The 23,252-nt window shown below is 45.0% G+C and overlaps 1 protein-coding gene across 2 annotated transcripts in view; it reads left to right on the forward strand.

Annotated features, from left to right (window-relative positions):
* The window catches only part of LOC139390118 (protein FAM222A-like), a 79,954-nt gene that overhangs the window by 41,935 nt on the left and 14,767 nt on the right, over window positions 1–23,252 (forward strand). Inside the window, exon 2 of one of the 2 annotated variants that reach the window (XM_071137279.1) lies at window positions 2,687–2,841. In XM_071137279.1, the coding sequence (XP_070993380.1) occupies window positions 2,736–2,841 (106 nt within the window). In that variant the 5' untranslated portion in view covers window positions 2,687–2,735. Of the gene's footprint in view, window positions 1–2,686; window positions 2,842–16,703; window positions 16,781–23,252 lie in introns of those variants that run through there. The other variant, XM_071137280.1, reaches the window with a different exon arrangement.

A 23,252-nucleotide genomic window follows, 5' to 3' on the forward strand; every position in this document is an offset into this window, starting at 1 on the left:
CATATTTGTATCCAAAAACCTCAGTTTACATTGGCGCCATGTTCAGAAATGCCTCCAAAACATCCGGAGAAATTGCAGAGAGCCACATCAAATAACAGAAATACTTCATAAACTTTGATGAAAGATAAATGTTTTACATAGAATTAAAGATAAACTTGTTCTTAATGCAACCGCTGTGTCAGATTTCAAAAAAGCATTACGGCAAAAGCACAATATTCAATAATCTGAGAACAGCATTCAGCCACAAAAGCAAGCCATACAGTTACCCGCCAAGTTGTGGAGTCAACAAAAGTCATAAATAGCATTATAAATCTTCACTTACCTTTGCTGATCTTTGTCGGAATGCACTCCCAGGACTTCCACTCCCACAATACATTTTTGTTTTGTTCGATTACGTCCATATTTATGTCCAAATACTTCCATTTTGTTAGAGAGCGAGTGCAAAATCCAGAGGAAAAGTCAAGAGTTCCATTACAGATTGTAGAAACATGTCAAACGATGTTTACAATCAATCTTTAGGGTCTTTTTATAATAAATCTTCAATAATATTCCAACCGGACAATAGCGTATTCATTACAGAGGAAAAAGTTGTTTCTAAAACTTGATTGGAGTCCACCTGTGGTAAATTCAATTGATTGGACATGATTTGGAAAGCCACACACCTGTCTATATAAGGTCCCACAGTTGACAGTGCATGTCAGAGCAAAAACCAAGCCATGAGGACGAAGGAATTGTCCGTAGAGCTCTGAGACAGGATTGTGTCAAGGAGCATATACGGGGAAGGGTATATGAGAACATATACCCAAGAACACAGTGTCCTCCATCATTCTTTAGAAGAAGTTTGGAACCACCAAGACTCTTCCTAGAGCTGACCGCCCGGCCAAACTGAGCAATCGGGGGAGAAGGGCCTTGATCAGGGAGGTGACCAAGAACTCGATGGTCACTTTGACAGAGCTCCAGAATTCCTCTGTGGAAATGGGAGAACCTTCCAGAAGGACAACCATCTCTGCAGCACTCCACCAATCAGGCCTTCATGGTAGAGTGGCCAGACGGAAGCCAATCCTCAGTGAAAGGCACATGACAGCCGCTTTGGAGTTTGCATAAGCACTCAGGACCTCAGACTGGGGCGAAGGTTCACCTTCCAACAGGAAAATTACCTTAAGCACATAGCCAAGACAACGTAGGAGTGGCTTCAGGACAAGTCTCTGAATGTCCTTGAGTGGCCCAGCCAGAGCTTGGACTTGAACCCGATCAAACATCTCTGGAGAGACCTGAAAATAGATGTGCAGCGACGCTCCCCATCCAACGTGACATAGCTTGAGATGATCTGCAGAGAAGAATTGGAGAAACTCCCCAAATACCGGTGTGCCAAGCTTGTAGCGTCATACCCAAGAAGACTCGAGGCTGTAATCGCTGCCAAAGGTGCTTAAACAAAGTACTGAGTAAAGAGTCTGAATGCTTATGTAAATGTTCTATTCAGTGATGTAAAGTACGTAAGTATAAATACTTCAAAGTACTACTTAAGTAGTTTTATTTATTTGTTTTTTTGACAACATTTACTTCACTACGTTCCTAAAGAAAATAATGTAGTTTTTACTCCATACATTTTCCCTGACACCCAAAAGTACTCGTTATGTTTTGAATTCTAAGCTGACAGGAAAATGGTCCAATTCATGCACTTATCAAGATAACACGTGGTCATCCCTACTGCCTCTGATCTGGCAAACTTACTAAACACAAATGCGTAATTTGTAAATGAGTGTTCCCCCTGGCTATCAGTGCATTTTAAGGAATTAGAAATTATTTATACTTTTACTTTTGATACTTAAGTATATTTAGAGCTAAATACTTTTAGACTTTTACTAAAGTAGTATTTTACTGGGTGACTAACTTTTACTTGAGTAATTTTCTATTAAGGTATCTATACTTTTACTCAAGTATCACAATTGATACTTTACCACTGGTGATAGTTCCGTTTTGTATTTTTAATAAATGTGCAAAAATGTCTAAAAACCTGTTTTTGCTTTGTCATTATGGGGTATTGTGTGTAGATTGATGAGGGGAAAAAAACTATATAATCCGTTTTAGAATATGGCTGTAACGATACAAAATGTGGAAAAAGTCAAAGGGTCTGAATAAATTCCGAATGCTCTGTATTGACTGAAGACATTACAGAGTTTCACTTTTTATTAATTAGTCAAATAAATCAAAAACGTTATTCTACTTTGACATTATGGGGTATTGTGTGTGGGCCAGTGACAAAAAACCTTCTATTTAATACATTTTAAATTCAGGCTGTAACACAACAAAATGTGGAAAAAGTTAAGGGGTGTGAATACTTTCTGAAGGCACTTTGTGTTAGTTAGAAAGATGTGTATCTAATAGACAGAAGTCACGCTAGAGCAGATGCCATGTTTGAAAGCGTCAGTTTGGATCCTCCTTCCTCAAACCTGTTTGAACTCTTCTGCCCCCAGCACAGGGCAGGTGCATGTTTATCATTGTCACAGAGTTCCTAAGAAGACAGGCAGTTGTAGGCGGCATCGAGCCAGTCCTTGTCCCAGCCTGCTACTGAGCTTCACAGACTTCCATGCCCGTGAAGTTTTGCTTCTTCTGTTCTGATGCTTTTCTCACATTCTTTCTTCATTCCCTTCTCTCGTTCTCTTCTCTCGTTCTCTTTCTCCCCCAGGTTGGCCTTGGCAGTCCTCCGGCTGTAGTTGTCTCCCCACCCCCCCACCATGCTGGCCTGCCTGCAGAGGAGGCAGAACCCTCCCATCCCATCCTCCCAGCACCCCCTGTGTGCTAGCAAGGCCCTGGAGCCGCCTCAAGCACTCAGCCGAAAATGTAAGTCCACGACAAGGAAATATAAGAAAGGTCAAGGGTTTTGTTAGGTCGACGTTATTTGTTGTTTCCAAATGTACAGTGCCTTTAGAAAGTATTCACACCTCTTGACTTTTTACTAGAGCAAGATGAAAATCTTGGTCGACCGAGAGTCGTCTGTTCTTTCAACCAATCGATTGGTCGAAATGTTAAAATGTGTATTTTTCAATATATAGACACACTGTTTGAATAAATGTAACTATATGTAGGCTACTGAGCTTTATGCACTTCAATGAAAAATTAAGAAACACAAATGACTAAAGAGGGAGCCAGAGATCAATATAGCCTGAAGGGGGAAAAAATGTCGTCCCCCCCGCTGCCCGTTGCTACTGGACTTAGCAGATTTTGCCGTTACGCTCCTGAAGTTGCTTGTAATAGGCTACACCAGCAGTCTGAAACCTTTTCCATTTGGAGTGCCATGTTATCGTACCATTTCTATTGTTCTGCATGCCAGTTATGATTTTCATATGCACATTTTCGTGGAACAGTTTCATTTAATTTATAATAAAGTCTAAATATCTACAAATCAATGTCATGTGGTTAATCAAAATGATATCTAAATGAAAATTATACAAATCTAAAAGTAACTTCTATTGCCATTGCCAATATGTACAAATAGCCTACCTTAAGCCAACAAGTAAAAACATTGCAGCCCGCAGGTATAAAATATCCCGATAAAGATAAATATCCTATAAATCACATTGGCCATGCATGGCCTGTCTGCAAGGAACTTGAAACATTGTATCAACTATTAACTTGATCCAAAATCTTGTGTTAGGAAACTTGAAACATTGTATAAAATATTCTGGGCCCTCAGAGTTTCCTGCGCCATTAAGCTCCGGACAGACAGCTGTCGGCTATTTGTGCAAGGTATAAGAAATAATCAGATAGGCCTATTTTATGACGTTTCCACCGGATCAGAGCATGGCATTTTTTCTCCTTTCATGCTGAGTGGTTATCGAAAGGGAGAGCGCTGGAAATATTTTTCAAAGGAACTATTGTCATTCTCAATGGAGGTCAAATAGACTTTGTTTACTTGCTGTTTGATTCAAATAAAAACATACTTTGATAAGCTCCACGGTGATGGTGAGTTAAGTCAATCAGAAATAGTATCAGATCCCCAAATGGGCACATTTATAGGCCTACATTTGCGCGCAGGCCAGGCAGCCTAGGCCGACTGTACTTCTATGCATAAACAGGTGCGTGTCCTTACTCAAGATTGACAGGAGCACTCCAAACAAAAGACAATGAATAACTCGACCAGTCGACTAAATAGGGTCAGCCCCACTTTTGACACATTTTGTTAGGTTAGAAAGTGAGATTAAAATGGATTTAATTGTCCTTTTTTGTCAATGATCTATACACAATATTCTAATGTCATACTGGAAGGAAAAATTATACGATTATGTAAAACAAAACACATTTTGATTAGACAAGTATTCAACCTCGTTGGCAATGATTACAGCTATGATAGTTTTTTGGTAAGTCTCTAAGAGCTTTGAATACCTGGATTGTACAATATTTGCCCATTTATTCTTTAAAAAATTCAAGCTCTGTCAAGTTGGTTCTTGATCATCGCTAGACAGGCATTTTTCAAGTCTTGCCATAGATTTTCAAGGAGCAAACTGTAACTAGGCTACTTGGGAACATTTCAATATCGTCTTGATAAGCAACCCCAGTGTGTATTTTCCTGCTGAAAGATGAATTTGTTTCCAGTGTCTGTTGGAAAGCAGAAAACTCCTTAGTCCATGCCGATGACAAGTATACCTATAACATGATGCAGCCACCACCATGATTGAAAATATGAAGAGTGTTACTCAGTGATATGTTGGATTTGCCCCAAACAATGCTTTGTATTCAGGGCAAAAAGTTAATTTCTTTACCACATTTTTTTTGCAGTATTACTTTAGTGCCTTATTGAAAACAGGATGCATGTTTTGGAATAATTGTATTCTGTAAAGGCTTTCTTCTTTTCACTTTGTCATTTAGGTTAGTATTGTGGAGTAACAACAATGTTTATCCATCCTCAGTTCTATCACAGCCATTAAACTCTATAACTGTTTTAAAGTCACCATTGGCCTCATGGTGAAATCCCTGAGCGGTTTCCTTCCTCTCCAGTAGCTGAGTTAGGAAGAACGCTTGTATCTTTTTAGTGAGTGGGCGTAGTGGTACACCATCCAAAGTGTAGTTAATAACTCCAGCATGCTCAAAGGGATAGTCAGTGTCTGCTTTTTTTCTCACCCATCTACCAATAGGTGCCCTGCTTTAAGAAACTTTGGATAACATCCCTGATCTTTGTGTACCTTACAGATAATTCTATGTGTGGGGTACAGAGATGGGGTAGTCATTCAAAAATCATGTTAACCACTATTATTGCATGCAGAGTGAGTCTATGCCACTTATTATGTAACTTGTTAAGCACATTTATACTCCACTTTGACATTATGGGATATTCTGTGTAGATCAGTGACACACAATCTCAATTTAATCCATTTTAATTTCACTCTGTAACACAACAAATGTGGAAAAAGTCAAGGCACTGTATTTGATGTGGTGTGCACTTACAGTAAAGTGAGTCTTTGGGGTTGCCGTGTTCTGTTGTTCCTCATTGTGAAGAGAGGGACTGTTTAGCTGTGCTGACTGTGCAGTCCTGGCAACGCCGCGTTTGAACAGTGTTAGTGTTTAATGTGCCTCCCTTGCCCTGGGTGACCCTCGGGGACCCTCGGGGTGTGTAAACATTTACAGTGTCTGGCCCCTGCCTCTGCGGCACGGTGGGCTGGCTGTAAAGCACCACAGCTGCTCTGTTTGAGCCCAGAACACAAGCCTCCAACTTCCCTCACATGAAACACAGTATGTCCATGGGAAGTAGTTTGGACCAGCTAAGGATTAAAGAAAGCTGCCGTATTCCCGCTGGAAGGTGAATTTCTGCCTAAATTCCCTGAAGCCTCAGGATTAACCCTTTAGTGGAACAAAACTGTCCTGTTTGTGTGTGTGTGGCGGGCTGTTACGCTTATAGGGCACTCAATACTCTGGGAACGTTCTATGTTTGCGTGGCAGTCCTAGTACCTCACAAGCCGATTAAAGGGGAAGTAGAGAAGGAGCACACTCACCTAGCAATGTCTACCTCAGCTTAGGGAAGCTTAAAGGAACTATTGTACACGTAACGATTTCACCTGCTAATAGCCCTACTTTTCAATAGCATATCACTAGTAGTAAAGGAAACATACTTTTCTGACTTCCGCATGCCACAATAAAATAGCTTTATTGGTCTGGCCAGCTTGTGTACACCTTTCACTGTTGCATGATTGATTCATGTTTGCAAGGTTGACAACTTGTAACAGATGTTTTTTAAAGTACGATAAGGTTGTAAAGCGATACTCAGCTTTCTCAAGTTTAAACCCCCCCCACAAATATTATGGCTAAAAGGTTACATGTTACTCCTTTAATGGGGATAGCAGTGCCTGCTCCCCTTCCTCGCTTTACCCAGCTATCGACGCCCCTGATTGGCTGTAGGGCAAGAAATGATATACTAACCTGGGTCTGACAGGCCAATTAGCTTTCAACAGTGTCCTTCCCCTGTTTGCGTCAATTATCAAAGGGGAGAGGTAAAGAGAGGACCTGGTTGTTCAGACGTTAGTGTTTCCTGGTTCCATGAGGATGGAGCAGAACTATAGTGGAGTGAAGCCCGTCCAGTTGAGTGAATGAGAAAGTGATTAAGAGGGGAGAAATGAAGAGTGCGAGGACAAAAGAGGTCGGCCTCGAATGGCCGTCTTAATCGATTCCTTCCAATTTGGACAGGATTAGCCCACTTCCTCCCCGGGCCTCTTATTGAAGAGCAGCCAGTGGGAGTCGGAGTTAGAATCAATAGATAAAAAGAACAGTTTCTCCTTGTCCCCCCTTCTCTCCCTCTCTGTCTCTCTGTCCACCTGTTAAATCCGTTGATTGAAAGATTACCACCGTGGCCGCATTGAGGTTTATAATGAGTGTATTTGAGAAGACTGGCCTCCTTTCTGTCCCGGCGAAGGTGAGACTGTGTGTTGGATTTCAGAATTGTACTGTACTCTATAGCCCTTGCCCCTCAATGAGAGAGGGGATTGTTCAGCCAGGCTCAAAAGGGGTTCGGAGGGGCAGATGTCGGCTTTGGCCGGGGGAACGTGGGCACACACTGAGCTCCCTCGTGCAAAGCTAGGTCATCGTCGATCGATCACCCGTGGCCCAGTTAGAGATGAGGGACGAGGAGGCGGCGTTGTGGGGTAAGTTGACCCGGGCTCTCAGTAGAACGCTGCTGCCTGTCTCTGCCTAGCTTGAACGATTCCAACCGCTCACAGAGAGAAAGAGGGTGTGAGGGAGATTGTTACCTGGCAGTGACAGGAGAGGGGAGCTGCTCTCCCATTTGCATCTTCTGTCCTTTGCACAAAAGCAGTGAGGAGGGTGGGTGCTTAGGAAAGCGGTGGTGGGTAGGGGGGGGGGGGGGGGGGGGGGGGGTGAGGAGTGGGGCAGCAGGGGTATTAGAACCCCCCCCCCCCCCCCTGCATGTAAATGCAGAGGGGCTGCACAGTTCATTGACGTGACTCCCATTAAAAATACCTCATACCCTCAATAAAAAAGGACTTAACTGGCGGAAAGCATTCAGATCGGCTTGCCAGACAATCAATTTCCCCTGAGCGCACAGAGCTTAGCAATAGAAACGGGAGGCGGGGAGGGGGGGGAGGGGGGCCTTAAAAATACCAGTGTGTAGGTAATACCACTGAGGAAGCCAAGCCAGGAGTTTGTTTTGACAGTTGCGTTGTTTGCAATATAACCTATAAGTTCATGTCCTTAGCCTAGGCCTATATACATATAACGGTGGCAAAGTCAATAAGAAGACACAGTGGCAAGATAAATTCAACCCCACCTTTGTTTATAACAAAACCAAAACCAGAGTGTACCTGTGGATTTTCAAGGCCTACCTTCAAACTCATTGCCTCTTTGCTTGACATCATGGGAAAATCTAAAGAAATCAGCCAAGACCTCCACCTAATTGTAGACCTCCACAAGTCTGGTTCATCCTGGGATCAATTTCCAAATGCCTGAAGGTACCACGTTCATCTGTACAAATAATAGTATGCAGGTATAAACACCATGGGACCACGCAGCCATCATACTGCTCAGGAAGGAGACACGTTCTGTCTCCTAGAGATGAACGTACTTTGGTGCGAAAAGTGCAAATCAATCCCAGAACAACTGCAAAGGACCTTGTGAAATGCTGGAGGAAACGGGTACAAAAGTATCTATATCCACAATAAAACAAGTCTTATATCGACATAACCTGAAAGGCCCCTCAGCAAGGAAGAAGCCACTGCTCCAAAACCGCCATTGAAAAGCCAGACTACAGTTTGCAACTGCACATGGGGACAATGATCGTACTTTTTGTAGAAATGTCCTCTGGTCTGATGAAACAAAAATAGAACTCTTTGGCCATAATGACCATTGTTATGTTTGGAGGAAAAAGGGGGAGGCTTGCAAGCCGAAGAACACCATCCCAACCATGAAGCACGGGGGTGGCAGCATCATGTTGTGGGGGTGCTTTGCTGCAGGAGGGACTGGTGCACTTCACAAAATGGATGGCATCATGAGGATGGAAAATTATGTGGATATAAAAGCAATGCTACCTATTACTAATTGATTGTACAGTATGTAAACTTTTGACCCACTGGGAATGTGATGAAATAAATTAAAGCTGAAATAAATCATTCTCTCTTGTATTATTCTGACATTTCACATTCTTAAAATAAAGTTGTGATCCTAACTGACCTAAGACAGGGAATATTTACTAGGATTAAGTGTCAGGAATTGTGAAAAACTGAGTTTAAATGTATTTGGCTACGGTGTAGGTACATTTCCGACATCAACTGTACATGACCTACTACAGCACGGTAAAGCAAGTCAATGTTTCAGACATTTTTGGACTACTAAACAACTACTGATTTAGAACCACGGAGATTTACCGCAAGTCGCAAAGAAAACAGGAGCTGCCTCCACTATTCCAGCACCACTTCAACTTCAATATTTCATCATCACATCACCTATACAGTGACAACTAAGATACTTTTGGTCATGTAGTGTATTGGGACACCTACTCGTCACACATCTCATTCCAAAATCATGGGCATTGGTCCCCCTTTGCTGCTATAACAGCCTCCACTCTTCAGGGAAGGCTTTCCACTAGGAGCATTGCTCTGGGGACTTGCTTCCATTCAGCCACAAGAGCATTAGTGAGGTCATTCAATTCATCCCAAAGGTGTTTGATGGGGTTGAGGTCAGGGCTCTGTGCCGGCCAGTCAAGTTCTTCCACACCGATCTCGACAAATCATTTCTGTATGGACCTCGCTTTGTGCATGGGGTCATTGTCATGGTGAAACAGGAAAGGGCCTTCCCCAAACTGAATCGTCTACAATGTAATTGTATGCTGTAACGTTAAGATATCCTACCCCGAACCATGAAAACAGCCCCACACCATTATTCGATCTCCACCAAACTTTACAGTTGGCACTATGAATTGGGGCAGGTATTGTTCTCCTGGCATCCGCCTAACCCAGACTCCTCTGTCGGACTGCCATCTGGTGAAGCGTGATTCATCACTCCAGAGAACGTGTTTCCACCACTCCAGCCTTACACTTGGCATTGCGCATGGTGATCTTTGGCTTGTATGTAGCTGCTCAGCCCTTGAATCCCATTTCATGAAGCCCCAGACGAACAGTTCTTGTACCAACGTTGCTTCCAGAGGCAGTTTGGAACTCGGTAGTGAGTGTTGCAACCTAGGACAGACAATCTGTACACGTTACGAGCTTCATCACTCGGCGGTCCCGTTCTGTGAGCTTGTGTGGCCTAACACTTCATGGCTGAGGTGTTGTTGATCCTAGACATTTCCATATCATAATAACGGCACTTACAGTTTACTGGGGCAGCTCTAGCAGGGCAGATATTTGATTAACTGACTTGTTGGAAAGGTGGCATCCTATGATGGCGCCATGTTGAAAGTCACTGAGCTCTTCAGTAAGGCCATTCTACTGCCATTGTTTTTTTTTTGTTTTTTTTTCTACTGCCATTGCACCTGTCAGCAACGGGTGTGGCTGAAATAGCCAAATCCACTAATTTGAAGGGATGTCCACATACTTTTGTATATATCGTATACCAAAAATAATTTAGTTCAATGGGTGTCTCTGCGGGTGTCTGCACGTGTCTGCGTGTATGTGCGTGTATGTGCGTGTATGTGCGTGTGTGTGTGTGTGTGTGTGTGTGTGTGTGTGTGTGTTGAGATTGAGTAGGGAAAAAAAACATGTTGACTTTCCCAGAAATGCCAATGCCATCCTCCTCTCTTTCATGACTTCATGTCATATAGTACACGCTTTTAGTTTTTGTTGTCCTAGGCTACCTGGCTAAAATGCTTGCTCGCTAGCCTAACGTATGTTCATGGGTAACGATGCACTAGGCCAGCTAGTTAACATTAGCCTACTACATCTAGCTACATATTGAACTTTCATCTTCTCAGGCCAGGGGCACAACAATGTATGAATTTATGGTTGGATCAGAATCTCCGTTATAATCATTTGATCGTACGGAGAACTAAGTAAAACCACAAGTCTAAATCCCTATCTCCATCCGTGGCTAATTCAGGAAAGGGACCATTTTAGCTAGCTAGCCACCGGAGGACAATGACATAAAGAGACACAACAATTCGTTTTTTTTGTAAATTATGTTTGGCTTGTGATGGGTGTGAATCCAAATCCAAACTGGCTTCCATTGACACTGTTTTTTGGTGAGCCAGGACCATTCACAGTTGAGCTCACTCACTTTAGCTCAAAGATGATCGGCTATTATTATAACAAATAAATATCAAGGGAATCCAAGTGGTCTCTGGCTTCCCCTGCATTCAATGCTATGGGTAGCAACAATGTAATACTCTTTTTGACCAGACGGCACTTTAGATAGATGGCCTACACATACAGAGACAGAGGGGTGCTGTTTCTCTCCCTCGGATGCTTTCTCCGGTGAGATATGTTTAGCCTCTTGCGAATTGAAGGAAAGTTATGAAACACAGAAATGAAGAAACGTTTAAAAAAAAATACAGAAATGTAAAAAAAATATATATATATTGCAGATTTTATTTTTTTTGGGGGGGGCCTGGCTTCCCTTGGCATCGTTGAATACAGGCCACTGCTCACTGGGTGAATGTTTTTATCTTTCTGGCCGTGGAATTAAAAGGAGTGTGGAGGCATTACTTAAATTATAAATCATAGCACTTGCTTTCAGCATCCCCAAATTCCCAGAGTATGTGGCTGCACACTCCCTGCGCCAGGCCCTGTCATTTTTTATTAAATCTCCCTTTGTAGGTGATATTTGTAGCGTCCAACCCCCCATCATGCCTGTCTGCAACTAATGTATACGCTGCCCTAGATGGAGGTAGGGGAGGAGAGGGTCTTGTCAAGCAGTTCCCCAGAGAGGAGAAGTCCAGTCAGAGGAGAGCGAGGGAAGGCCCTGGGCCTTTCGGGGAGAAGGATGCCACTGACCTCAGTCCCCCCTCTCACTTCCTCAGCCTTCAGCCCCCGTGGAACTGGCCTCTCCCTAGATAGGGAGGTGTGGACAGCGAAGGGTTCTGAGGTTAGAGTTAGTAGCTCTAAGAGGGCTGGGCAGGACCGCAGCACAGCAGCACGCAGCAGCCCTTCCATAGCACCTCTTTCTAGCCCCAGACAGAAGCCACTGTACGGTACTCTCTACAGCATTTCACCTACATGATTTCAGTCTACAATTTGACAAGAATGTAAGAATGTGTCCAGGCCATTTTATTCTCTGTAACGTCATTTGTTTTCTTGTATGGTGGGTTTAATGTTGGCATGATAAGCAGGAGTGACGATGACGCTCGTGGCTATCCATATGGTGTGTTTGTGACAGGCCTGTCAGAATGGGTTCTGTACGTTGGTGGGTTCTTCTTTTCCCCGGTCGGACCGCCGTAGGTCCTTCCCTCGTTAGACCGCACATGTCACAGCCGCTCCTGTGTCTGCCCCGTGATTGGATCAGACCTCTCGGGCTCTGTCCTGTGATTGGATCAGACTTCAGGTTCAATCTGTGTCTCCCTGTCATGCCTCCAGCCAACAGCAGGCCCTGGCTCTAAACCCAATGTCCAGAAGGCATGCTGACATCATCATCCAGCAGGCCTTTGGAAGCCAATCGGGGAGGTGCATGGAGATTGAGTAGAACTAGAAATAAAAGAATGGGAATGTCAGTTCTAGTCATTATTTTTCTATGCTGATATTCTGTGCGCCCTGGTCAAAAAGTAGTGTACTATATAGACACGGCCTATGTTCCAGATAAAGACTTCCAGTCTCTCGCTCTTTCTCTCTCGCTCTCTCGCTCTCGCTCTCGTGTTTGAGCCAGAGGTAGACATGACAGTAGAATTACCCTTCAATATCCAATTTAAGTACTGTACCTCCACGACCTGTTAAGTGGGGAGAAAAAGGGAAAGGTTTTCTGTAGAATATTTAAATGTGGTCACGAGTGGCAGCAGAAATAACAAACCTTTTCCCTGATTGCCTTTGAGCCCGGAGGGAGAGAGGATTGGAGTGGAAATGCAGAGTGGAGGAGAGAGAAAGGGAGGGTATAAGAGAGGGAGAGAAGCAGCGGTGGACCCGGGGAGAATCTGCATGCACTTGACCTTTCCCCACTGATTGAACTGCCTCTCTTTTCCTTCCCCTGTTTGGAATTCCACAGACTCCCTGCACAAGGCCAGCCTGCCGCCGTCATTATTCCACTTATTCCGCTTTAGCCAGAGAACAGAGAGAGAGAGAGGTCAGAAGGATTTTTTTTCAAAATGAGAGGTGATTGACAGCCAAGGATTCCATGCTTCACCCCCTGCCCACACTCCCTGATATACACACTCTTCTCAGTATCCATAAGTCTATCTCTACAACAGCCACCCATATATATTTTTTTTACATTTTTGAACGCACCAATTTGTTTTCATGAGGTAACAACTTTACCTACAATTGATTGAGCTTGCTCGGCACCATGGAACCAATGGAATATTCCCAAAAGTTCAAACCCGCCCTAATTTGGCACTGAAGGAAGGCGTTTAAAAAAAAAAAGAAAAAGAGAAGAAAACAAAGACTATTTGAACCCAGGCCTGAGCATGGTTTTGAGGACAGGCACAGTCTGAGCAAACAGTACAAGCAATAGCAGCCTGTCTCATGCTCACTGGCACTCTGTTGTGCCAGGATGGTGGAGGGCATCTCAGCGCTGGCACTCAGATGATCATTTCCGGCGGGCCGCATCCCACAGTGCCATGCCTCTTTGCTCTGCCCTCTGCCGTCTGTTAATGGGGCAAGGAGGTGGCGTGTGGGTGGGGGTGTGGAGTATTGTTACTGCATAGTGCAGTTAGGCTCTGGGAGGCAGGCCACCGCTCTAGTTTTGGCCACAGTGGGACTTGGTTTAGAAACATACTGTAGGCTCCCGTTCCAAGCCAAACCCCCTCCCAGCTAGCTGGCATTTGGGCATCACAGGTGCATGACAGTGGCACCATATTACTAATAGGGGAAGGAGTGTCCACGGCCCCAGCTGTCCCACAGGAAATGACATGGTAGCCCCCGCCATCTCCTGAGCTGAGCCCTCAGTGGGCTGGGGCGTAGGATTCTGCGGAGGTGTTGCACATTGGTGTCATGGGGGCTGTGAGATTCTGTTGTCACTGCCAAAATTAGGACTCTTTCTTCATAAACAATGTCGTAGTGCCCTTACTAATGACACCATCTTTCGGATGGATAATTTTACAGTTGCTGTCCATATCCAGCACTGCCTATGTTGACTGAGACAGTTTTCTCCTGGCCTCTGTCCATTCAGTCCAGTTAAGGATGACTGAAAGGGATGGACTGAGAAGATGGAGAGAGAGGAGAGGGTTGGACTGAGAGAGGAGAGGGTTGGACTGAGAAGATGGAGAGGGAGGAGAGGGGATGAGAGGGATGGAGGGAGAGGAAAGGGTTGGAATGAGAGAGGAAAGGGTTGGACTGAGAGAGGAGAGGGTTGGACTGAGAGAGGAGAGGGTTGGACTGAGAAGATGGAGAGGGAGGAGAGGGATGACGAGAGAGGAGAGGGGATGGAGGGAGAGGAGATGGGTGGACTGAGAAGACAGAGAGAGAGGAGAGGGATGTAGAGAGAGGAGAGGGATGGACTGTGAAAACACTTGAGCGAATGTTGGCCACAGCACAATGCTAAAAGCATGGCGTCTAAAGAACCTTTAACTTGAATTAGTGTGGCCCATCTTAACTGTGTTGTATATGCATGTACGTGCGTGCGCGTGTGTACGTTTGTTTATTCCATGTGTAACTCTGTGTTGTTTGTGTCGCACTGCTTTGCTTTATCTTGGCCAGGTCGCTGTTGTAAATGAGAACTTGTTCTCAACTGTCCTACCTGTTTAAATAAAGGTGAAAGAGCGTTCAGTAACTGTGTCGGAGGGTCGGCCATCCAAGCTATTAGACCTAGAGCAGCGTTCAGTAACTGTGTCAGAGGGTTGGCCATCCAAGCTATTAAACCTAGAGCAGCGTTCAGTAATTGTGTCAGAGGGTCGGCCATCCAAGCTATTAGACCTAGAGCAGTTTTCAGTAACTGTGTCGGAGGGTCGGCCATCCAAGCTATTAGACCTAGAGCAGCGTTCAGTAACTGTGTCGGCGGGTCGGCCATCCAAGCTATTAGACCTAGAGCAGCGTTCAGTAACTGTGTCGGCGGGTCGGCCATCCAAGCTATTAGACCTAGAGCAGCGTTCAGTAATAGTGTCGGCGGGTCGGCCATCCAAGCTATTAGACCTAGAGCAGCGTTCAGTAACTGTGTCGGAGGGTCGGCCATCCAAGCTATTAAACCTAGAGCAGCGTTCAGTAACTGTGTCGGCGGGTCGGCCATCCAAGCTATTAGACCTAGAGCAGCGTTCAGTAATTGTGTCAGAGGGTCGGCCATCCAAGCTATTAAACCTAGAGCAGTGTTCAGTAACTGTGTCAGAGGGTCGGCCATCCAAGCTATTAAACCTAGAGCAGTTTTCAGTAACTGTGTCGGCGGGTCGGCCATCCAAGCTATTAGACCTAGAGCAGGGTTCAGTAATTGTGTCAGAGGGTCGGCCATCCAAGCTATTAAACCTAGAGCAGTTTTCAGTAACTGTGTCGGAGGGTCGGCCATCCAAGCTATTAAACCTAGAGCAGCGTTCAGTAACTGTGTCAGAGGGTCGGCCATCCAAGCTATTAGACCCAGAGCAGTGTTCAGTAACTGTCAGATGTGTGACATGGATGGAGTGTTCTTGCTGACCCTGACTGTCACCTCTGCTCTGGGGATCCCTGAGAGCTAAAAGGAATCATTCTAACCACACATCCCGATGAAATTCCTTACTCATATATCCAGACCACAGTATCCATCCATATTGGACAGTGATTTGAGTCAATGGAGGGTGTTTCTTTTCTGAAAAGCTGTAATCTTTACTGCTGCTTTCTCTCTGTCGGTCTGTTTCGGCTCTTCCCCCTTCTTCTCTCTCTATCGCTCTCCTAACTCTTTCGCCTTTCTCTTTCCCCTTCTTGCTCGCTCCCTCCCTCCCTCTTGCTCCCTCTCTCTCTCTCTCTCTCTCTCTCTCTCTCTCTCTCTCTTCTCTCTCTCTCTCTCTCTCTCTCTCTCTCTCTCTCTCTCTCTCTCTCTCTCTCTCTCTCTCTCTCTCTCTCTCTCTCTCTCTCTCTCTCCCTGGCTGCTGGTGTAGTGCAGACAGCGGAGGGCCTTGTTGTCTGTGCAGTGTTAAATATTAATTGGGAATCAGTGGAGGACTTGTCTCCTAAATGATAGAACAGAAGGGCCCGGGCTTTTGCCTCAGGCAGCCTGCGGGTGCCTCTCTTCTCCCATTTGCGTGCAGGCCCGCGAACCAGCGCTTCCTCCAGTCTGACAGCCCAGGCCTCTCCCTCCCTCTCTCCCTTTCCCACCCTCTGCTGCTCCGTTCAGCTCTGCCTCATCTCTTACCTCTGTCTCTGTGTGCTCCTACAATCTCCAGGCCTCAGGTCCCGTACTCAAACTCTGGGTTTGGTTGTGCATGTGGAGGAAGTGTGTGTGTGCGCGTGCAACCGCCGGCTCTCGACTTTCGGCTCTTGAGGGAATAGTGTAGCACAGTGGCAAATACTACTGAAGGACAGCAGCCAGGACAGGAGAGGTGCCTCGTTTTCATCACAGGTGATATAGACGGGTACAGTGTGCTGCTTAACACAGAGCCTCCCTTTGTCCCTGTTTATCAGGGCTATCATCTGGAGAGGTGTGGTGAGATGAAACAAGTGCCCCAGTGCATGCTGGTGGGTGACCCCTATGTCTCAGGGATCATTAGCATGTGTATATATATATATATATATATATATATATATATATATATATATATATATATATATAAAAATGTTCATTCGTGCTGTTTTGGAATTGGAAACCAGTCTGGGTTGATATTGAATGTCGGCTCTTTAGTGCAGCTTCAAACACAGAACACAATGAAATGGGGGTGGGGGAGGCACATTGTGTTGGAGGGGGCAGGGCTGGACGGGGACTAGAGAGGGAGATAAATAGTGCGGGAGGAAGAGCGAGAGGGAGGGAGAGGGCAGGGGCTGGGGTGACTTTGATGCCACAGGAATGAGTTCACAGGTTCCTGAGCACAGGCCTAATCGCACATGACAATATCGGCTGGTGTGCCAGTCGCAACGCATAACCGCCCGCCGCTGGCTAGTGCTGCTGACTCGGGGTATTTGCTGATAACGCTCTGCATTCTAGACCATGCTGTGTGCACAATGAGGGTGGCCCAGGCTTGCCTCAGGGAGAGGGGCAGTCTCGTCATAGCCATACTCCAATCGAATCGAAGGACAGGCCGGTGAATAAAGTAATTTTCCTTTCAATTTCTAATTTATTATGTCACCCGTTGGGCCCCATAAATTATTGCAAATGGAAACGAAAAAGACTGGCGAGGCTCAGGGCTTGAAATGAGATTGGGGCTACAGGCTTTGCCGGCGGTATGAGATGAAACATTTTCAGTTGTTTTTTTCTACAGGATTGATTGGAACACCCTTTTTTGTCTTTCATGGGAACAAACAACGAAGCATAGCTCTTTTTGTTTGGCCTGTTTTATTTGTAGGGTACCGCGTGAAGTGTGGGGGTAAACATGTTGCCCCAGATTCTCTGTTTGTTTGGTGCACAAGCCGCTGTCACACAATAGAGCCGACATGGCGGCTGCTGACGGACTGCATTCTTCCTCCCCAGCCAGCACAAAAGAGGGACCGGCTGGGCCAGCGCTCGCTCTCTCTCTCTCTCTCTCTCTCTCTCTCTCTCTCTCTCTCTGTGTCTCTTACTCTCTCTGTGTGTGTGTCTCTCTCTCTGTGTCTCTTACTCTCTCTGTGTGTGTCTCTCTCGCTCTCTCGCTCTCTCTCTCTCTCTCTCTCTCTTACTCTCTCTCTCTCTCTCTCTTACTCTCTCTCTCTCTCTCTTACTCTGTGTGTGTGTGTGTCTCTCTCTCTCTGTGTCTCTTACTCTCTCTCTCCCTCTGTGTGTGTGTCTGTTACTCTCTCTGTGTGTGTCTCTTACTCTCTCTGTATGTGTGTCTCTTACTCTCTCTGTGTGTGTGTCTCTCACTCTCTCTGTGTGTGTGTCTCTCACTCTGTGTGTGTGTGTGTGTCTCTCTCTCTCTGTGTGTGTGTCTCTCTCTCTCTCTCTCTCTGTGTCTCTATCTCTCTCTCACACTCTCTGTCTCTCTCTGTATGTGTCTCTCTGTCTCTCTCTCCCAGTTGTTGTTCGTCTAGCAAACAGGGTGATGGAGGGCTAGAATCGCTGTTTAATATAGTCAGCAACCTCCTTTTTCTCTGTGGGGATTAAACATAAATATTTGGCGCAATCTGAAATGGCAGCCTATTCCCTATATGGTGAACTACTTTTGTCTAGGGTCCAAATGGAATAGGGTGCATACAGGCTGTCCGTGACACACTGCACAAACAACTGAGCTTTAGTTTTGAGTACTTTATTAGGATCCACATTGGCTGCTGCTAACACAGTAGCTACTCGTCTCGGGGTCCACACGGAATGTCAAACACGGCATGATACGAAACGTCAATAGGCAACAACAACTCAAGGACAGACCTACATGTAGCCAAGATGACCAACAAGCAAGAAATGCCCATGAATATTTAGCAAGACACGGCAAACTTCACTGAATATTCAGCCATAGGAGTCCTTTGACCGTGACATATGGAAATGGTCTTTCTGTGTATTAAAAAGACTATAGAGGCACCATAACGACATGGCCACCAGCGCTACTAGGATTAGTCCTCCTTCTAAAAATAATCCTAAAAATGATAAGAGGAATTCCAGGTCAAATGGAGTTGTAGCAGGGGTGCCTGCAGGGCAGGAATGCTGTGGTGCTTTCCCACGCTGTTGCTTTCCCTCTGCCGGCCGCGTTTGAGACGAGGCTCTGCTCTAGGCTCGGCTGGGCTTGCCTAATGCGGCCCGAGAGCGGACAAATGGAAAGTGACACTTGTGTGTGTAGAATGGTATTTGTGGTGACTCTTTGACTACAGATAATAAAGTGTTCGCCCGAGGTGATTTCACGCGGCGAGCACCCCCAATGGACCTCACTTACTCGGGGAGAAAGAAGAGACGTGGAGGGGGGTTAGAGGGAGGGGTGGAGGCTGAAAGATAGAAGGAGGGAAGGAGAAAATCCAGACTTCTTCAAATGATGCACGGTGGAAGTGAAAAGGATGTGGTGTATGTGTGTGCACATGTGTGTGTTAGGCCCTGTGTACAGTGGAATTCTTCAGAAACAATCGATCCTCAGTCATTTCCCCTACAGCCCATAAAAAGCAGGTTGCTACATCAAACCAGCTAATTATACTGAACCAAAATATAAACACAATATGCAACAACTTCAAAGATTTTACTGAGTTACAGTTTATAGAAGGACATCAGTTAATTGATATAAATGAATTAGGCCCTAACTTGTGTATTTCACCTGACTGGTGTCGTTACACGTGGTCTGCGGTTGTGAGGCGGGTTAGACGTACTGCCAAATTCTCTCAAACGACGTTGGAAGCAGCTTATGGTAGAGAAATGAACATTACATTCTCTGGCAACAGCTCTGGTGGACATTCCTGCCGTCAGCTTGCTAGTTGCACGCTCCCTCAAAACTTGAGGCATCTGTGTCATTGTGTTGTGTGACAAAACTGCACATTTTAAAGTGGCCTTTTTATTGCCCCCCCCCGCACAAGGTGCACCTGTGTAATGATCTTGCTGCTTAATCAACTTCTTGATATGCCAGGTGGATGGATTATCTTGGCAAATGAGAAATGCTCACTAACAGGGATGTAAACACATTTGTGCACAACATTTGAGAGAAATTAGCTTTTTGTGAGTATGATTTTTTTATTTTTACATTTCAGCTCATGAAACATGGAACCAACACTTTACATGTTGGGTTTACATTTTGTTCAGTGTAGTTTTGATGTAGCGCTATATACAGTGCCTAGCGAAAGTCTTCACACCCATTGCACAATATTCACATTTTGCTGCCTTAAAAGCTAAAGATTTATTCAATTGGATTGTTTTCCCACCGATGTACACAACCTACTTCACATTTTCAAAGTGAAAGAAAAATGCAATAACATTTTGCAATAACGTCTTGATTTGCGTATGTCTTCACTCCCCATAGTTAATACTTGATGGATGCACCTTTGGCAGCCATTAGAGCTGTGATTCATTTTGAACCAGATTCTACCAGTGGCACGAATTGATGGATGCCAAGGTAAGCCAGGCTTCCCCATATAATTGGCCATGTAATGTATCTTTCACATCACTGTGTTCCATAACTTTCCTTCAATTTGCAAGAGGCTGACTGTATCTCTCCGGCATCCGAGCGAGTGAAACAGTGCCCCTCTGTCTCTGTATGCGTAGCCCATCTATCTGATGCTGTCTGGTCAAAAAGACAATAACATTGTTGCCGCCCATAGCATTGAATGCAGGGGAAGCAAAGCGAGCATTTGAGCTCCCTTGATAAAAAAAAGTATAAAAGAATAGCCAATCAGCATTGAGCTAAACTGAGTGAGTTCAACTATGAATGGTCCTGGCGCACCAAAAAAAATGTTTCAAGGGAAGCCAGTTTGGATTTGGCTTCCCACCAATCACTTCACATCAAAAGCAAAACTTAGTTGACGGAAAAAAGTTTAATTGTTGCATCTCGTGTTGTTTTCCTCTGGTGTCTAGATAGTTGCTAGCTAAAATGGGCCCTTTCCTAAATTATCCGTGAATGGAGATAGGGATTTGGACTTGTGGTTATTTCTCCTTTTCGGCCAAATATTATTAAGACAATTCTGATCCAAACATAAATGTATACATTGTGCCCCTGGCCTGAGAGGATGGTAGTTCAATATGTAGCTTGATGTAATTGTCTAATGTTAACTAACTGCTTCACCGTTGCCCATGAAAGGAAGTTAGGCTAACGAGCAAGCATTTTAGCCATACCCATAACATGATGCAGCCACCACCATGCTTGAAAAGAGTGGTACTCGGTATTGTGTTGTGTTGGATTTGCCCCAAACATAATGCTTTGTATTCAGGACATAAAGTCAGTATCTTTGCCACATTTTTTGCAGTTTTACTTTTACCTTATTGCAAACATGATGCATGTTTTGGAATCATTTTTATTCTCTACAGGCTTCCTTCTTTTCATTCTGTAATTCATGTTAGTATTGTGGAGTAACTACAATGTTGTTTCACTCGCCCATCCTCAGTTTTCTCCTATCACAGCCGTTAAACTCTATAATTGATGTAAAGTCACCTTTGGCCTCATGGTGAAATCCCTGAGCGGTTTCCTTCCTCTCCAGAGTTATGAAGGACGCCTGTATCTTTGTAATGACTGGGTGTATTGAGACACCATCCAAAGTGTAATTAATAACTTCACCATGCTCAAAGGGATATTCAGTGTCTGCTTTTTTAAAAATTGTTACCCATCTACCAATAGGTGCCCTTCTTTGCAAGGCATTGGAAGACCTTCCTGGTCTTTGTGGTTGTATCTGTGTTTGAAATTCACTGCTTGACTGAGGGACCAGAAATCATGTTAATCACTATACAACTTATGTGACTTGTTAAGCAAATGTTTACCTGACTCCAGAAATGATGTCTAAAAACACAATTCCACTTTGGTATTATGGGGCGTCTAATCTAAATGTAATCCATTTTAAATTCAGGCTGTAACATAACAAAATGTGGAAAAAGTTGAGGGGTATGAATACTTTCTGAAGGCACTGTATTTACAGACACTGTAGTAAATGATTGCCTAATCATATTTAAGTACATTTCCTTGAACAGTGATTGGCCGGCCTCCCGGGTGGCGCAGTGGTTAAGGGCGCTGTGCTGCAGCGCCAGCTGTGCCATCAGAGTCCTGGGTTCGCGCCCAGGCTCTGTCGTAACCGGCCGCGACCGGGAGGTCCGTGGGGCGACGCACAATTGGCCTAGCGTCGCCCGGGTTAGGTAGGGGTGTCCTTGTCTCATCGCGCACCAGCGACTCCTGTGGCGGGCTGGGCGCAGTGTACGCTAGCCAAGGTGGCCAGGCGCACGGTGTTTCCTCCGGCGCATTGGTGCGGCTGGCTTCCGGGTTGGATGTGCGCTGTGTTAAAGAAGCAGCGGCTTGGTTGGTTGTGTATCGGAGGACGCATGACTTTCAACCTTCGTCTCTCCCGAGCCCGTACGGGAGTTGTAGCGATGAGACAAGATAGTAGCTACTACAACAATTGGATACTACGAAATTGGGGAGAAAAAGGGGTAAAATTCAAAAAAAAAGATAAAAAAAAAATAAGAACAGTGATTGGCCACGTGATTGGCAGTTAGGCAACCTACTCTATTTCATTGAGCCCACACATCGGCCTACTGTACTGTAGGTGCACTTGATCTCGCAGGCCCAACTAGGGGAGGAGTGGTAAGCTACTGAACTTGAATCAGCGAGTGCTGAGATGGTGTGAATAGGTAGGCTGAAGCATACAACGCAGAAAGACAGCCGTTTCCAAATAATCTGCGGGGGGGGGGGAAATATATATTTGTATCTCAAAAGTTCTGTCTGACCGCCCGGTCCCGTTCCTCAGCATGAAGAAATGCAGACCGCGCCGCATTGATCTCTGTCGGGGATATGCAGCCCTCTACAAAATGTTCAATCATTTTTGTTTCACTTTGAAAGGTTGTGAAAAAAATTGAATTTATTCCCTTTTAAATTTCAGGGCAGTAAAATGTGAAGACTGTGTAAGGAGTGTGTGGACTTTTATTAGGCGTTATATCGAGATTTCTGGGGAACAAATGCTAAAATGAGGAGAAAATGATCTTGTCTACTTGTTAAAGCTAATGTACTACAGTGAAGTTTATCTCCCAGACCTAAGCTTATACAGATCAAACCAAGACTAACCTAAAATACTCCAGTGTACTGAGACCCTGAGAAAAGGAAAGGTGCTCACAGTGTCCGAAGGCTAAAGCTTTTGCCAGGAAATCAATTGATTGAATCTGAGGCGAGATAGACTCTAATGAAATCAAATATTACATTTGGGAGTCATGTCCGAGCTTTTTTCCATATTCATTTCTAAATAAAATTTTTTGACACAGCCCTTATGACTCAGTAGCCGGCTGTGATAGATCACGGTGGAGATTGCAGAGTGCCTCAACGGGCCATTAGTAGAACACTCTCAATTCCCTCCAAAGCCTTATGGGAAGTATGTCTCCATCTCTGTTACTCAGTCAGGGTAACCATCAGGGACAGGGAGTATACAGATGGGGGTGGGGTTGTAGAACCTATGTATCATCATCATCATCATCATCATCATAATTCAAGATATCATCATCATGAGCTTTGATACAAATCTGCACAATTATAGCTAGCCTAATCTTTGAATCGTATATATATATAAAAAAACTACGCCGTCCCCTAGCAAATAATCATCAACCTTGAGATGAACCTAGATAGATGTGTACCTGGAATGTTTTCCCTTTTTTCCTGTTGCCGAGCAGAGCAAGCCCCCCCCACATAGACTTGAATTGATTAGTTCCCCTAGCTGAGGGCATATTCAACGTGTCTCTAACCCCCCCCCCCCCCCCCATCCCCCCCACCAGGCAACTCTTCCCCGCTGATCGCTGGCTCACACATGCTCCTCCTCTCTTCTGCAGTGTCTCTCTCTCTCCATCGCTCTCATCAGAAAGCTCCTGCGGGGGAGCCAGGTTTTTGATTGGCTGACGGCCGAGACGGCAGAGCACTATTACTATTGTTTTTACCTCCGGCGAGGAGGTGGGGGTGCTGTCCTGGGGGTCTGGCCAACAGCCCCTGCTTTGTGTGCCCA

Source organism: Oncorhynchus clarkii, chromosome 30 (assembly GCF_045791955.1).
Source record: "Oncorhynchus clarkii lewisi isolate Uvic-CL-2024 chromosome 30, UVic_Ocla_1.0, whole genome shotgun sequence".
Classification (NCBI taxonomy): domain Eukaryota; kingdom Metazoa; phylum Chordata; class Actinopteri; order Salmoniformes; family Salmonidae; genus Oncorhynchus; species Oncorhynchus clarkii.